The 16,714-nt window shown below is 42.6% G+C and overlaps 1 protein-coding gene across 9 annotated transcripts in view; it reads right to left on the bottom strand.

Moving 5' to 3' along the window:
• Window positions 1-10,305: 10,305 nt before the first annotated feature.
• The window catches only part of Ica1 (islet cell autoantigen 1), a 144,279-nt gene continuing 137,870 nt past the window's right edge, over window positions 10,306-16,714 (bottom strand). For 7 of the 9 annotated variants that reach the window (XM_074064673.1, XM_074064676.1, XM_074064672.1 and 4 more), the window contains 2 exons: window positions 12,917-13,006; window positions 10,306-10,568 (listed from right to left, as the gene is read on the bottom strand). In XM_074064673.1, the coding sequence (XP_073920774.1) occupies window positions 10,447-10,568; window positions 12,917-13,006 (212 nt within the window). In that variant the 3' untranslated portion in view covers window positions 10,306-10,446. The remainder of the gene's footprint in view (window positions 10,569-12,916; window positions 13,007-16,714) is intronic. The other 2 variants (XM_074064679.1, XM_074064680.1) reach the window with 1 other exon arrangement.

Raw genomic sequence — 16,714 nt, 5'->3', positions numbered from 1 at the left:
TGACAAGTCACACCTGGTAGAACAATGTCCCTCCCACGTTCTGGAACTGAGTAACCATGGATGGAAATGGGCCAGATATTGGTATCAGACAGAGGTAAGGGATGACCCTGCGAGTCTGGAAGTCTTTATTTATAAAATGGAGATAATAATTCTTAGTTTATTTGGTTGCTGTAACAAAATACTACAGAGTTGGTGGATTAAACAACAGAAATTTATGTCTTGCAGTTCTATAAACTGACAGGGTTTGGTTCTGGTGAGGGCTCTCCTTTTGGCTTGCAGAGGGCTGTTTTGTTAGTCCCTTACATTGCTTTTCCTCAGAGAGTGAGCAAGCTCTCTGGTGTTTCTTCTTACTTGGATCAGCCCCCCTCCTTATGATCTCATTTTCCATTAATTACTTCCCAGTGGCCCTATTTTCAAATACAATGTCATTGGGGATTAAAACTTTAACATATAAATTGAGGTGTACACAATTCAGTCCAAGGTTAATTTTTCTTCCATTAGGTGTAAGCTAAAACCACTTATACCCACGCGGATGGCCATAATTAAAAAGTCAGGTAATTAGAAGTGTTGGAGAGGATGTATAGAAATTTACACTGGCCTGGTAGTTCCTCAAAAAGTTCAGCACAGAGTTATCATATAACCCAGTGAGTTACCAAGTAAACCAGTGATTCTACTCCTAGGTATATGCTCAAAAAAATAAAAACGTACATCCAACACAAAAGTTTATACACAAATGTTCATAGCAGCATTATACATTACGGCCCCAAAGTAGAAATGATCAGTGCCCATTGGATGACTACATAAATAAAATGTGCCATATGTACACAAATGAGTATTATTCAGCAATAAGAAGGAATGAAATACTGTGTGCACTATATGGATGAGCCTTAAAAACATTATGCTAAGAGAAAGAGACCACATGCTATGTAATCCCACTGATATGAAATGTCTGTAACAGGAAAATCTATGGAGACTGAAAGGACATTAATGGTTGCTAGGGTCTGGGGCAGGGGAAAATGAAATCACTGCTAATGGGTACAGGTTTTCTTTTGGGGGGGTAACAAAAATGTTCTGGAATTAGTGATGGTGGTTGCATGAACTTGTTAATGTATTAACACCCACTGAATCATATATTTAAAAGGGTGAATTTTGTGGCATGTGAAGTACGTTGAAAAATTTAAAAAATTTACACATACAAAAAATTCCACACAGATGAATAATTAATATGATGAAATGGGGTTTTATGTAGGTAGCACAGTTCATGGCATAGAGTAACCACTTTTTGGAAAAAAAACCTGTTTTTATTTTCCAGTCTATGTCAGGTCAGAAAGGGTCAAGGACATACACACAAATGTATGGTTAATAGCTGAAAGGAATTAGTCCAATACTGAAACTTCTCCTCTGAAGTAAACTTCCTCCTCTGATATTCATTGTACCTTATTTGCACTTTCCTTGGTTTTAGTAGGTGGGGCAGTCAGGTGTCCCACTACCCTGGCTGTTCATGGTTGTCCAGTGGACCTTCTCCACCATCTTCCCTCTGACCCTGAATGCCTTGGCTCTCCTCACCCTACCCAGATCTGGAAAACAAGGCCAAACAAGGCCAGAATCCAGGAATACTTGACGTTTCACCCTGGGCCCATTCCTCTCTTTTCAAGATACTTTCTCTTTAACCACTGGCCTGGTTTATACAACAAAAAAACCATAACTTGCTTGGCTCTGGGCTTCTCATCACAGCTCACCATTGAAGCCCAAGATGGTTCTGAGGTCAGGTAACATGATGGGTGGCAAACTGCAGGTAGCCAGAGCTTGGGTTAATGTGTAGTCAGGATTTTCTCTCTCCCTGCTAGTTTCTTCCTTTCCAGCTAGAGCCAAAGCCACAGCTCACCCAGGATGGCAGCTCCTATTTTCAAGATAAAAATATACCTTGGTTTGACTGCTGAGGCCCATGCATGGCCATCTCAGCCTTTAAGGGCAGGAAGAGAGGAAAGTGTACAGAAGGCTGGGCTTCCCTGCTGGGAAGAGGACTGGGGAGCCTGTAACCAGCTTATACATGGATGATGATGGCTGTCAGTGCTCAGGAGGTTCCAAGCACTCTGGTGCCTTCTGCATCAGTGTGACACCTGTGATGAGCATGAATGTTTCTCACTTTTATTGTTCACTAACACTTTAAGAATTTATGGAAGCTCTAGACCATTTCTCCTGGTTAAAAAGTTCACACAGGTGCATTCCACAAAAACTTACCCATGATCTCAGAGGATGTACATACCAGCAAAGCTAAGAAGTCCATAAGTCCCCAGACCTTTATAACTTAGCCATCAGAAATAGAGATGAATGGCTGGAAGAGAATGGAAGCAAGGTGCTGTCTGTCCTGAAAATACTTTCTGTTTGAGCTGGGAATTGGAGACAGTGGAGGATGCTGTAAAAGTGGAATAGACCCTTGGGGTACCACAGTTCAGGGCCAGATATACCAGCAAAGAGATACCTCAGACCAAAATCAATAAAAGAACTCCCTGTGAGGTAGCTGAAGAAGGAAGCTCCTGAGAGTTGATACATAATCCAGCCTCTTCTGATTATGATTCTCTAAAATTAATGGCATCCTCACTGGCAGGCAGAGGGTGCTTCAGTGTTGGCCTTTCTCTGTTTTCAGGGTTTTCCTGAGCACTTCTGATTGACTCTCCAACTAGGGTGTCATGAAGAAGTTGCCCACCCTTTTATATAGGTGAAGGGCCTCCCAGTGGCCCAGACACTCTCTAGAAGTACTTCAAGAGTATCAGGCAAGGAGGAAAGAGAAGAGCTTGATAGGGTTATTGAAGGGTTCCATAACTTGATTAAGTTTGATCATGTTCTCCAGGAGAATAAATAAATGTGAGCTCAATGACTATAGCCAAATGCTTGAGAAGTCCAGAGCATTTGGGCATGTTGAAAACCACAGAGCCCTCAGGTCAGTTTCCTACCAATGACTAGAGGCCAAAACACAGGTGTTTCTTTTGTTATAAGGTCAAAAATCTCATTCTCAGAGGTGTCTGCAAAAAGGTTTGGATGAGCAAAAGACAATGATGCTCTGTCTTCTAGGTAACTCAGCAACTTGGTCTGATACTGTGGTCTAGCACTCCCAGCCATCTTACCATTCCACTGTGTATCTTTTCTGTACCTCTCCTCTGCTACCTCATAGTCTGTGGTTGCTCAAGGTTTCTATTGCTTTATAGTAACTGTGCATTGCTTCTGTTGACTATTGCTTTTATAATTGACAGATTATTGCATATTATCACCAGTTCAAAATCAAAGGAAGGAGAATCTGATAAATTCTGACTCTTCTCTGGGTGAAAAGCTTGTTCCTCTAGGCTTCCTTAGCTAATTAGCTGAGTCCAAAAGGCCCTGTGGCTCAGAACTTGGCAAGTCTAAGACTCTTTCATGGTAGAACAGCAGCAGGGAATGCTTATAAGTGGGGACATGGGTGTGGCAGATACCTCAAATATTGTCTGTAACAGAACATTCTCATGAATTTTTCTGATCTCTTATAAGACAGAACTGCCAGTATTAGATCTTTGTATATTAAAACCAAAATGACATGCAAAAAAGTCATCTAAATAATACATATTTTCTTCTTTCCTTTGAACTAAATAGACTTTCATTGTTGCAAGATTTTCAAAATCATCTTTGAAGACCAAAAGCCTTTTTAAGAGATAGTAGCATCGTGCTCACTTAATATTCAATCTGCCCTGTCCAATATATGGCCCCTTGCAGTTAGGCAGGGCCATGGGGCAATTTCTAGGTCACAGAAGGCATAGAAATGTGGATGAAACAGAACAGGTAATGCGTGGACCTCCAGTTCTGCCTTTCCCTGTTGCAATGACTGAGAAGTCTACTTGTTTCGTGTGATCAGGTTGCTGCTGAAGCATACAACCTGTCCTGTCCTGACTTATACATAGATGAGCGACCAGAGAGACCCACAGGGACACTGCTATGAGCAGTGCTGACTTTCTTGCAGCAGGAAGCGTGTCCATGCCTTAATCTGCCTCCCAGGCTGAATCTGCTTCAAGTAATGTCTCAGGGGTTTTCCTTCCCCATAAATGCTGCATTCCCATGTGGAGGATCCAGAATCAACCTTTTTTTCTTCCATATTTTTAGAGTCCCACTTACTTCTAAGGCATAATTTAAACATAGTATTCTTTTTAGCATACAGCTCTATGGATTTTGACAAATGCATGCAGTCATGTAACCACCAACACAATCAATTTACAGAAGAGTTCCATCCCCCCAAATTCTTCTGTACCTCTTTGGATTCAACTGTCCTCCACTTATAGCCCCTGGCAAACACAGATTTGATATCTGTTCTTACAGAATTGCCTTTTCCAAAATGTCATACAAATGGAACCATACAGTATAAAGCCTTTGCAAAGGGACAACTTTTCACTTAGAATACTTTTAGATTTACAGAAAAGTTGCAAAGATAGTACAAAGTTCTCAATACCCTTTGTCCAGCTTCTTCTCTTACTAACATCTGACATAGCTCTAGGACAATTGTCAAAATTAAGAAACCAGTATGGGCACAATACTATTAACTAAACTGTTAACTTTACTTGGAAATCACCATTTTCCCTTTTTCTGCATCCAGGATCTGATCCAGGATCCCACATGGCATTTGGTGGCCATGTTTCCTTATATTTCTCCCATCAATGGTGATTTCTCAGTCTTTTTTGCTTTTTCATAAAGTTGGTAATTTTGAAAGGCCTTGGTTATGTACTTTGTAGAATACCTCTGAATTTGGATTTGTGTTTTTTGTTTGTGTTTATTTTGGTGAGACTGGGATTTGAACTCAGTGCTTTGCACTTGTAATGCATGTGCTCTACTCTTTGAGCTGCCCTTCAGTTCATTTTTGTTCTGGTTATTTTTGGAGATAGGAGTCTTGTAAGCTATTTGCCTGGGCTTGCCTCAAACCAGGATCCTCCCAATCCAGGCTCCCAAGTAGTTAGTATTATAGGCATGAGCCACTGGCTTCTGGCCCTAGGCTTCTTTGATATTATTCTTATTTCTAGACTGGAGTATGAATTTTGGAGAAGAATACCACAGAGCTAAAGTGTTCTTCCAATTGTGTCACAGTGGAGAGTACATGATATCAATATGAATTACACTGTTTTATCAGTAGCTCATTCATGTTCACTGATTAATAATACTTCCTTGTGTGCATATGTCATAGTTTTTTAATCCTTTTAGCAGCCGAAGGACATACAGGTTGTTTCCAGTTTTTGGAGATTATGAATAATGTTCACATATAGTTTTTGTGTAAACATAATTTTTTTCTTTCCAGTGTAAATTTCTAGGTGTGGGATTGGCAGATTGTACAAAAGGTATGTGTTTAACTTTCTGCAGAACTGCCACACTGTTTCCCCATGTGGCTGTTTCAGTTTGCCTTCCTCTCAACAATGTGGAAGCATGCCAACTGCTCTATATTCTAATTTCTTTTGATTAGTATTCTGGTTAGTGACTTTTTAAAAAATTACCTTTAAGATTGGAGAGTTTTGCAATGTGTCCTTGTCCAACACAGAATTCCCTTCAATTCTGCCAGCCTCAGCACACAATCTTGCCCAGCCTTATGGAAAAATCAGCAGCAACATATTCATTAGACTTTATAGTCTTGTCTACTTCTTCTCCATTTCCTTGATATTTAGGAATGAATTAATAAATAATGGGGAGAGAAAATAGGATCAAAGAGTCTTATGGAAAGTCATTGAGAAAGGGAGAAGCCTCTGTTCCCCTACTTCAATAGCATTTTCCCAGTGTGAGAGCCTCAGGGACACTCTTGGCCATACTTTTGTGCTGTTGTGTGCAAGTACAGTGCTGAAGTCTTCAGGGTACTTAATCCATATAACAACTCCACAAGGCACAGAGTGTTACTCTCCCCATTTTATGACAGAAAACTGAAGGTCAGAGAGAGCTAATAGAGACCTGGTTTGACCATGGATTTGTCTGACTTCAGAGCAAACTCTTAACTATTGCCCTAAACTACTCTCCTAGATTTTACCTCAAAGTGTGTATTTGGTAACTGTGTTCTGAAAAGAAAAATAAGAAAAGAGTGTGAAGATGGAAAAGAAAATTTGATTTTTAAAGAGACTTTACCTGTCTTTGCAGTCTTTTCTATAGCTCAAAATTTCTAGCAAACACCTAGATATAAAAGAAGCCTTGGCCCAGAAGTCAGGCAATGTCTTGCCCTCGTTTTCCAATGACTTTGAATTTATTTGGTCTCTAATTTTCCTTATCTGGTTAGAACCATGTTGGATGCAGAAGACTCTGTGACCCTTTTATGATATCTTGAAGCTGGCTGGAAGATAAGGAGCCTTTATAGGTCACTGAGAGCTCTAGGCTTCCAGCATAAGGGCCTGCCCAAGGGTGCTTCTAACAGGGCCCCTCAGGGGCAGTTCTGAACAACATTCCAGTTCTCCGATTCTTAACCCTCTAAAAAGAGTAGACAAGCACCTTCCCCAAGTGGGGCAGATCTCTGTTGCATTTTCCTGCTCAGTGTCCTTTAGCAATAGCACCTTTATTTGCCTAGAGGAACTATCCTTTCTCTACTCCTAGTCCTGGAGGGCCAGACTCCCAGGACAGGCACATGAAAAGCTGGCCAAACAGCATATTTCATACACCACCCATAATATCAGCGACCAAAGAATGGACACAGGGACCAAAGCAGCTCAATTCCAAGACTTTGATTGGAGATGCTGGTGGCCATTTTGCCTCTTTGTGAGAAGAGTCTATTGGAATGAATAAATGGGGAAACAGAGCTGTGAGCTGAAGAGTTGTTGAGGACATCAGCTGAGCTCCTAGATCCAGCTGTGCCTAAATCCTTTGCCTAGACTTTCCAGTTACCTAAGCAAATGAGTCCACCTCCATAGTTTTGATGTTATTTTGAGTTGGGTTGGGTTTCAGTAATGTTATGCTCTTTGAGCTTTTGATTTTCTCATCTATACATGCTCCTCTTTCAAGGTTCCAGCATTCTCGTTTTGTTTGATTAAAAAAAAAACCCCAAAAAGTAAAGGTCTTAGGCAGAATCAGTTGCCACCACTCCCTGCCCCCACATTGCTCACTTACCAGAATCCTTCTCAGTGTAGAATTCTTGGTAGCCATTGCCAGTCATTTGGGGTTGTCTCCAAGCTGATATGTATTTCCCAACAAAGATAAAGAGAATACATCACTGCACCATGAGCTGGGCCAGTTGGAGGACTGGGAAGAAAGATGTTTGAAATTGAAATAGAGGATTAACTCCATGACCTGTCTGGAGGACACTAGTTGATCACAAAGACAGGTACAACTTTGATACATTGGCAAAATCAGATGGTGTTAACATTAGCATTGAGCCATTGCCAGAGTCAGCCCCTGGGCAGGGGTCTCTTTGCAGTAGCCTCTGGGAGAGGGAGTGTGGAGTTCAGGGAGCTGGTTCCAGGAGCTGCAATGTGGCCAGAAGGCAAGAGAGGCTTGGCAGGTGCCATTTGCACCCAGATGGCTGGGCAGTATCAAAAGGCGTCTCCGGGGGCCTCAGTCCTGGCCCCACACCAGTTGTAAAAACTGGCTAAAGCTCATGGATATGCCCCCCGGACCCACTGGCCACTCAGGGCTCCCAGTGTTGCCAGCTGAAAGCTCATTTTGTTTCCTTGGGCAAAAACCTCCAGTAAAAAGGGTTGGCTCTTCCTAAATTGGTGCTAATTTTGAAGTGAACGGGTGCTTTTCTCACTCTCCCAGAACTCAAAACAACTCGGCAATTCTAAAATTACATTTTGAAGGGAATGAAACTATAAAGCACACCAAGAGCCCCTGGCCAGCCAGAGAGAGCAGTAAAGAAGGAGGGAACAGAATCATTTCTGGCTCTCTCAATGCCTATATCTTCATCAGTTGGCAAGGGGAAAGGGAAGGGAGTGGGCAGGGAAACAAGTAGTCCACTGAGAATGGCAGGAAAGCCATCCTGGAACAGGTGCTTCTCATATGCCTGAGGGTTCCAGCGTAATTGTGGCTCAGGCTGGCCTTAAGACATGGATGAAAATGAGGGAGAAGTGACACTGTAAGCAAAGAGGGTAAGGCACCTTTGTCTTCTCCATGCTACAGACAGGCTGTGGGCAGCTGGGGAGGCCCCTGAGTGGGTCCCAGAGGAAGCCCCCTGGACAGCCTGGCACACAGGCCACTTACAAGAAAATCAGGCAGCAGCTGCTTCTCCTTAAACTGGAGAGGTAGTTGAGGGGCTTTGTATGAGCCTGGATCAAAACACGCCTATCAAAAGGGATCAAGAGCCTGGCCAAGTGGACTGCAGATGGGAAAGGGAATGGGATCTCTTTTCTTTTTACAAAAAGGTAAAGAAAATTTGGGAAGAAAATGCCATCCATGGGTAATTCTTTCCATTTCCTTGTTGCAAAGCCTGTCCAACTCCCACAGTCCTCTCCCCTTCATCAACAGATCAATTTTAAAATGCATTCAGTTAGTATTTAAAGTAACCCATTCAAAACAGAAGCCCCCCTCCCCTTTGCCCTCCAGCTTCATCTCCTTACTGTGGCTGCTGTAGGTTTTCACAGCTGTAAACAAACGTGACCCAGGATGGAACTAGGACCAATTCATGAAGGGTAACTTAATTTGGCAATCATTAGTCCATTGATTCCAAGGTAACTAGGGTGCTAGTTAATGAGGAGACAGATTTTGGGAAATGGGGACCCTGTTCTCCTGAGTGGCAGCACCTTGTAGTGGAAGCGAATAGTAACTACACAGGTGGAGCGCTATCCTGGCATAGGTGGATGAGACGGAAAGGGAAGGGCAGGGACCTGGGAACTCTCAGTGCCAGTTCCTCATAGGAGAACTGGGACTGCAATTGGGAGCTATCCTGGTGGCAGAGGTGGTTTCTGAGGAGGCTCTTGAGGGGTAGGTGGGGTTGTGAGGGTGGCGCAGGTGAGACACATAGCAAACATACAAGCCCTGAAATGGGGGCTAAGGGGAACCACAAGTTCTTCTATGTGTGCAGAAGGGGTACAAGGTAGGGTGCTGGTACTGTATTATAATGTCCCCAAAGTCCACAAATACCAGGCTGAGGAATTTGCTTTATGAGATCCTTACAAATGAGACTACCTAACATCCTGTGTTGGGCTGGGAAGCAAGCATAGTATGAACTAGTCATCTGCCGGCTCCTCAGTACATTCAACAGCTTGGCTCTAGCTCTCCAGGGTGTTTTGTACAGGATGGAGATTATGGTTGCAGTCAGTCTCTTCCATGATGGTGGATGCTCCCACGTGTTTCTGTAGGTGGCTCCAGGAAGCCCTTTCAAAGCTGGGTTTGAAGCTACGGGAGCCCAGGAGTTACCTGTTGGCCTAGCTGAACATGAAGAACTATTTCCTGGTTCATTATTGATTCTTCCCCTATGCAGGGCCCCAAGCTCACTGAAAGGGGTGTATATGGGCTTCGGTGAGTGTGTATGGCCCTCATTAGCAGGAGAGGAGGGGTACCAACTTTGGGGTCTGTCATGATGGTCAAGTATCTGACTATCATGTGCTCAAATGCAAAGTTCTTGCTCCCATCCCTACCTGATTCCACAAAAGCCTCGTGCAACAACCCCTCCCAGCTGCCTTAACTGGTGGATGTTTAGGGTCAAGTCAGTAGGTACAAGGCAGCAGGTGGGACCTACCCTTCTCCTCGGTCTTCCTTCAGCCCCCAAACCCACAGCACAACACTAAGTCCCCACAACAGACTCCATGACTTAACTTTGCATGTCAAATGTTTTCTGTTTAATTAAAAAAAAAAAAGCAATGTCACAAGAAGCTCCAGAAATACATGCTTTGGGATTCCAGCCATAAAGAGGGCAGAAGGAGACACTAGAATCTGCAAATATGGCTGCTTTCCATAGAAATGTTCATGTAGCAGAGAAAAGCCCAGCCCCTCCACCAGCATGAGAACACATGGCCAACAGACAAGTGCTGTGGGGACAGTGTTTTTGGTTGGCCAGATCTTCATTCAGAGCACACTAGAAGGTGGTTTGGTGGGACAAGTGTCACCTCTAAGGGGGACAGAGGTAGGAGGGAGAAGAGGAGGCATTAAGTTTTGTTAGCCTCCCGTGGCCTCTGAGAACTATAGGACACATTACTTAAACCTAATACACAGTAAGTTTATGATGTGGACTTGGATCTCATAGTGGCCCAGTGACACCACAGTAGCCATGATAGATTTGTTGGAAGGAGAGTGCTGGCCTGAAAACCACTCCCGAACACTCCTGTACTGTTTAGATCTACAGAGAAAACCCACTCCAACTCTTTATACCAAATAAGAGTAATCATACCAATATAAACAGGGTCTTTGACCCTTTGATTTTATTAAAATGGCACGTAAATATTAAAACAGCATACTGATCACACTATACTTCTGCTAGCCTCAGGTGAGGTGCTGCAGAGCTGCCATAAGAGCTCCCGCCTAAAGGCTGCAGACTTATGCATTGAGCAATTCATGTTCTTTATCAGTTTTCCCAACAGCATCAGGATTTGACAGGGGGTCGAGGTCAGCAAAGAGGCTGAACCAGGCAGTCAGGTCCGAGGCAGCCTTGGCAGGTTCTGGGGAGAGAAGAAGAAACATCAACAAATCCACCTTTCCAGCACCCACCTCTGCCATGCGCTGTGCAGACAGGTTCAACACCATTGTGAAAAGGGACAAATCCCATTACCCTCTGTCTCTAACAGTAAGGGAATTCCTCATTCCCTGGTTGGCTGATTGGATGACATTTCTAAACTGGGGCCTGAAGCTGAAGAATGAGCTCTGTGTTAACTCACCCCCACCTGCATCCAACCTTAGCTAATGGACACAGCCCACAGAGTTGCTCAAAACTCACACCCTGTCACTTTGCCACAACCAGGAAATAGCAGTTATTTCAGAAATCAGACAAAATACCTAGGAAGCAAGGTGCTTTCCAGTGTCTGCTAGAGGAATTCTTCAAATCTTCTGGGTCAGGGCAGATCTTGGGGTCTCTCTTTTCACCCTTGAAAGTCAAAGTCCTAGAGGAGGTTGCACCCAGGCCTGGCTGTCAGGGTAACTGACCTTCACCTTCCCCCATCAAAGAGGCCCATGATATCTTTTCCCTTTTCCCAGCAGGCTCAAAATCCCCTTATTACCAACCTCACCAAAGACCTCCTTTGATTGTTTCACTGAAACACCTGTTGTAGCTTCCTGACTATCATGCTTATACAGCCAAATTATCTTCCAGACAAAGAGAGCATTTTCAAAAGTGCACCTCATGGAGGTGATTTCTAAATAAGTTGGGGCTCTTTAGGACCTGTGCTTTTTTCCTAAAACAGGTGGGGGTGTCAGAAGCATGAAGAAAATGTCTCTCTGATGGGATATCCTTCTACCTGGAAGCAGCTAGGAATGTGTATATCATCTGGCTGAAAAGTCCCCAAAATGTTGCTAGGACAAATGGCTAGAGTGAAGGGATAGAAGTGATGATTATAACCACAAAAACAGGGTCTTTGGACCCTTCCTTAGTTTCTGCTGGGTATTGGGGGGGGGGAGAGGGAGGGGGCGGAGTGGGTGGTAAGGGAGGGGGTGGGGGCAGTGGGGAGAAATGAACCAATCCTTGTATGCACATATGAATAATAAAAGAAAAATGAAAAAAAAAATCACATGTGGTTGGCAAATAAAAAATAATTTTGTCAAAAAAAAATGACACTGAGATGCTAAGATAGTGAACTGGTTACTTTATACTTCTGATTCCTTTCCCTTTTTTCCTTCAAAATGACTTGTAGATATATTACTATATAACTAGCTAGCAAGAATAGGTAGCAGATTACACTGCACATAACATTAACTGCATTCCACGTGGTTAGCCCTTGAAAACACCTGGTTTGTTTTGATATGATAAGCTGAGACTTGTCAGAACTCAATATAGTTTGTCAAGGGGTAGGAGGAGGGAAGAATTGCTTTAAAAAACGTCTTTCTTTAGTCATCATGTTGGATGTCACACAAGGATATTGTATGGGGTATGACTGATCTGGCTGGATTAGTTTATCTCTGTTCTTGATAGAAAATAACAAGATATCATAAAGATATCTCCAGTGAGAATATGCTACTTCTCTTTCCTCCTAACCTCTGCAAAGGTTTTAGAAGATCCTCAGAAAGTGTCCATGGGCCTGCTGTGAAAAGCCAGGTGATTGTACTTTGGGGGCAATTCAGATATTCCCCAGGCCTCCACCCCTGGAGGCAAAACCAAGTGCAACTTATTTGCACAACACTTAAAAGAACAGCATAGGAACACTTTGATGATAATGGAATAGTCGTTTCCTTTAACTTCCTGTGGTCAAAAAAAATGGGTGATGACCAAAGGAACAGAGACAGAGCTGCAATATACATGAGCTCATCTGTCCAGCAGATGTTCTCTTTGGGGGCCTGTCCCCGAAGAGAATGGGTTTAGTGAGCTTGAAAGTACCTCTTTTGACAGCTAAGAAGCCCAGCCCTTTCTGAGGAGCACTGATTAAATGCCTTATGTGGTGGTGGCAATGGTACTTTTGGCAATACTGGAGTTTGAACTCAGGGTCTCACACTTGCTAGGCAGGCTCTCTACCACTTGAGCCATGTTCCCCATTCCTCAATGGTTTTTTAGACAGCAAACCTCAGTAACCTTTCCTACCTTGATATTTCTAATCAATCTTGAGGAGCAACCATTCACATGAAGACAGATACTTGACTCAATCCTCATTAGACACAATTTGATAAAGGGAATTATGAATTAAGGCCATATGCCAGGAAAAGTCAGAATGTAATTTCTAGGATTGTGCAAAAACAATTTATCCTATAGCTCTGCTTCAAGCCCTACATGCTTAAATGGAAATTAGTAAAGAAATACAGAAAGTAGTGTTAGATTGCTGAAAAGAAAGTCAACTGTCATGTCAGGGGGATAAAACACTATTACCTTTCAGTGTTGAGCTGTTGTCATTTGCACTGCTTGTCTTTGGTGTTGGCCATGGAATAGGAGGAGGACTGACTTTGCTCTCTGACCAGCCTAATATTCAAAACCAGAGGATGTTAGATCTAGCAAGAGAGTCCCACTGTCCTACAAGCTGGACAAATACATGGTTTGTAATTGTGGTGGCCTCTGACAAGAGGGCAGAGGATGGTATGACAAGAGCCGTCCCCCAAGTTCCTCATATTAGAATGCATCTGAGGGAACAAGGGATGGTCATGTCCAATTCTAGAGTCATGAGCCCCATGAAGCCAGGACTCATGTTTTATTCATTTTTATATCCTGCTGTAGTGGACTGCCTGGCATACAATGAAAGTTCAAGACTATGACAGCTAAACAATGACAGATAAACAATTTAAAATACTCTTTTAAATTTTGAGAAGTGTGCTTCTGGAGTATTATTATTATTTTGTAGTACTGGGGGTTGAACTGAGGGCCAAGCATTAGCTAAGCAGGTGCTCTGCCACTTCAGCCATGTCTCCAGTTCTTTTGTTGGTATTTTGTTTTTGAGACTGGGTCTCACTAATGTTGTCCAGGTTGGCCTCAAACTCAGAAGCCTCCTGCCTCTATCTCCAGAGTAGCTGGGATTACAGGTAGGCACCACCATAATACCTGTATTATGGAATATGGCAAAGCAGTACCTGGTATCCAGTAGACACCCTAATACTCAGTGGTATTTGACTTTGTACATGTGGTATACAAGCTTATTTATGAAGACTAATTAATGAGTAGCGAAACAAATGGCCTATGATCTATTTACTTGGTCAAAATAATGAAAAAATATAAAGCATTCTAAAAGGTATTCCTAGTCATTGAAAAGGTACTTGAACATACAGTTAACATAATTCATAAACAATCCAGAGCTGTAATGTCAAGGGAGCTTTCTGGGATCCTGGAAATATTCTAACCCTGGGCTGTGATGACAATTGAACAATATATATTTGTGAGAAATCCTTGTAGTATTCTTTTACAATGAGTAAATTTTATGGCATATAAACTATACTTCAATGAAGCAATTTTAAAAACCAACAGTATTTAGTATAATCCATGAATAACATAACTTTCCTGATTCCTAGAAAATTGGCCCATAATCATTTCCTTCTAGAACCATATCATGAAATGTGGAAAGTAAAGGTTGTGGTTCCAGCATGTGCTAAATAATACCAATCATAGGAGAAGCTGGGTGGGTCAGTCTGTCTCCCTTTTCCCTACAATCCTGCCCTCAACACAAAGTGCACTCAAAATCCTCTTGTGCTACCTCTTTACTAACCCTTGCAGCCTGGCCTCCATCTTGCAGAGCAGTGGTTCTCCTAAGTAGTGTTCCCTTACCATCAGCATGTGCATCACCTAAGAGCTGGGTAGAAATACAAGTTCATGGGCCAATGTTGATGTACTAAATCAGAATCCTTTATGCAAGTGCAAGTTTAGGAAGCACTGTCTTAGGCAGCATTTCCATCAGGATCAGAGGAACTCTTTGAGGTCAGAGCCAGGACAAGGAGAGAGGCCCTCCGAGAAAGCAGAGTGGCTTACTTCAGGACCCCACTTTCCCAGGCAGCTGAATGCAAACCTTGCAGCTTTAAGTTCTTAGGTTGCCTTGCGCTCTTGAACTGAGTTCATGGAGGCTCACACTGCCAAGAAAACCTGAACTGACTCAGGGAAAAGCCAAGTGAAGAGAACAGAAGTCAAGCCTTCCCTGATCTCTGTGTGCTATCTGATATAGTGGTAACTTGACAAGAAAATGCTTCCCATTTCACAAATAGGTATGACACTCATTTTCAAAAATGGCTACCAAGAACACTAGAAAAGCAGCAGGATCAAAGCACCGTATTTTTCAGTGTGTGAAATGGAACATATCTCTCAAAAGAGGCAAAAGCAATCTATACATCAAAATGGAGCTTGCCTCCCTTTGTGTAATACACATGTACTTGAAAAAATTATTAAAAATGTCTGTGTAGCAAGTCCTATTTTTAAGGTACCAGAAGTACAAATCATATTTTCAAGTACACCATTTAAAGGATGATTATGGTATATTTCTTTATGAAGAAATGTCTTTTTGGAGTATGCTAGGGATCAAACTCAGTGCCTTGCACATGGTAGGCAAGCAATCTACCACCAGCCCACAAATGTCTTCTAACAGAATTCCTTGGTAACTATGAAGTTTCAAATGTTGTTCATGTAAACACTCATGAACCATAAAAGCAAGGTGTACAATCCACAGAGTTGGGGGTCTTTTTCGTAGCTGAGGATACAAAAGAATAAGAGCTTGAGGACATTGCCTTTTTGGCAACTGAGGTGATGGGACATTTTTATAGCCACACACAGGGGTATGAAGCAGAAACAACTACCAGTGTGCTGAGTCACATTCTCTCCTGGGAATAGTTATTAAGAATACATCTAACAGTTTGACTATATGCATGAAGGGATAAAATAATATGGCTGTGACACCAGCTATTTAAAAAAAAAAAAACCAAACACGAAGCTCAGCTGCAATTTCAGCCTCACTCATATCACTCTGGAAATTATTAGGGAAGGGTACAATGAGGGTAATTATGGATGGAATGCCAAACCAGATTTCAAATGTCTTAGCTTCTGTCAGGAAAAAATGCTATTTAAAGAGAACTTAGTGTTGCTAATATTCCAGTAATTGCCATCAACTGTTCTCTAGTCAGTGTTAGTTGGCTGAGGCGTTTTTAACATGAAGGTGTGGTTAGAAAGATGTCTCCCCAGTCCAGAGAAATTCTGTCAGGAGAGTAGTCATGGTGGGTGGGAGCAGGAGGGTTCTCCAAGTGTTGGGAACAAAAGGACTATCCTAGCTTTTATTTCCTTTGATATGTCAAATGTGCTACCCATTTGTACAAAACACACATAAAATGTTATTAGAGCAAGTCTGCCCCATTTACTTATATATGGAGGAAACACTAATCAGCCAAAAGGAGCACTGACTAGGGAGAGCAGCAAGCAGCGCCAAATCACACTGCCAGAGAAGTGCTCTGCCTTGAATGTGACTCACTACTGAGAGACCAAAAGCCCAGGCTGGCTTGCTTGTCATAGCCTGGGGGATTCTGGGGGTGGGCTTGGCAGTAAAGGGCAAAGTAGGATCAGCCCAGCCTCAGTGGCAAGTACCACCCAGACTTCCACATTCTCCCCCACAGCCCCATTCTATACCTGCAAGGAGCAGATAAGAATTCCTGCCTCATTAAGCTATTCTGTGGTTAAATTGGGATCCTGATAATAACCAGATAATAGAGAGGTTAGAGAGCAGGCTCTCAATAAATCTAAGCCAAATTTAAGTTTTTGTGTAACTCAGTTGACTTCAGGAGTGGCTCCTGAGAGCATTATTCTTAGGGGTTTACATCTTAGGCTCATCTTTTTTTTATCTTATGGATTTTAAAAATTCACATTACATAGTATGGATTTAGGTGAATGAGAGGAGGGAAGGAGGAAGGAGAGATAAAGAGAGAGAAGGGAGAGGAGAGAGAGAGAGAGAGATTGAGATTCTATTAGGAAAAGTCAAATCTGAACAAGAAGCTGGCCTACTGGTATTATAATAAGTAGGGTGAATATGGTGCAAATACTGTGTGCACATGTATGTAAATGGAAAAATGAGACTTCTTGAAACTACTCCAGGAATGTGGTGGGGGGAGGGAGGCAGATAAAAGAGAATTATGGAGCAGGTGAATTCAACTATGATACATTGTTGCACAATCTTCTGTTAATTTAGTGTCACTTATCAGCTGTTCTCTCTCC

The sequence above is a fragment of the Castor canadensis genome, chromosome 2 (genome assembly GCF_047511655.1).
Source record: "Castor canadensis chromosome 2, mCasCan1.hap1v2, whole genome shotgun sequence".
In the NCBI taxonomy this organism is placed as follows: Eukaryota; Metazoa; Chordata; class Mammalia; order Rodentia; family Castoridae; genus Castor; species Castor canadensis.
This window is presented reverse-complemented; position numbering and strand designations above follow the sequence as displayed.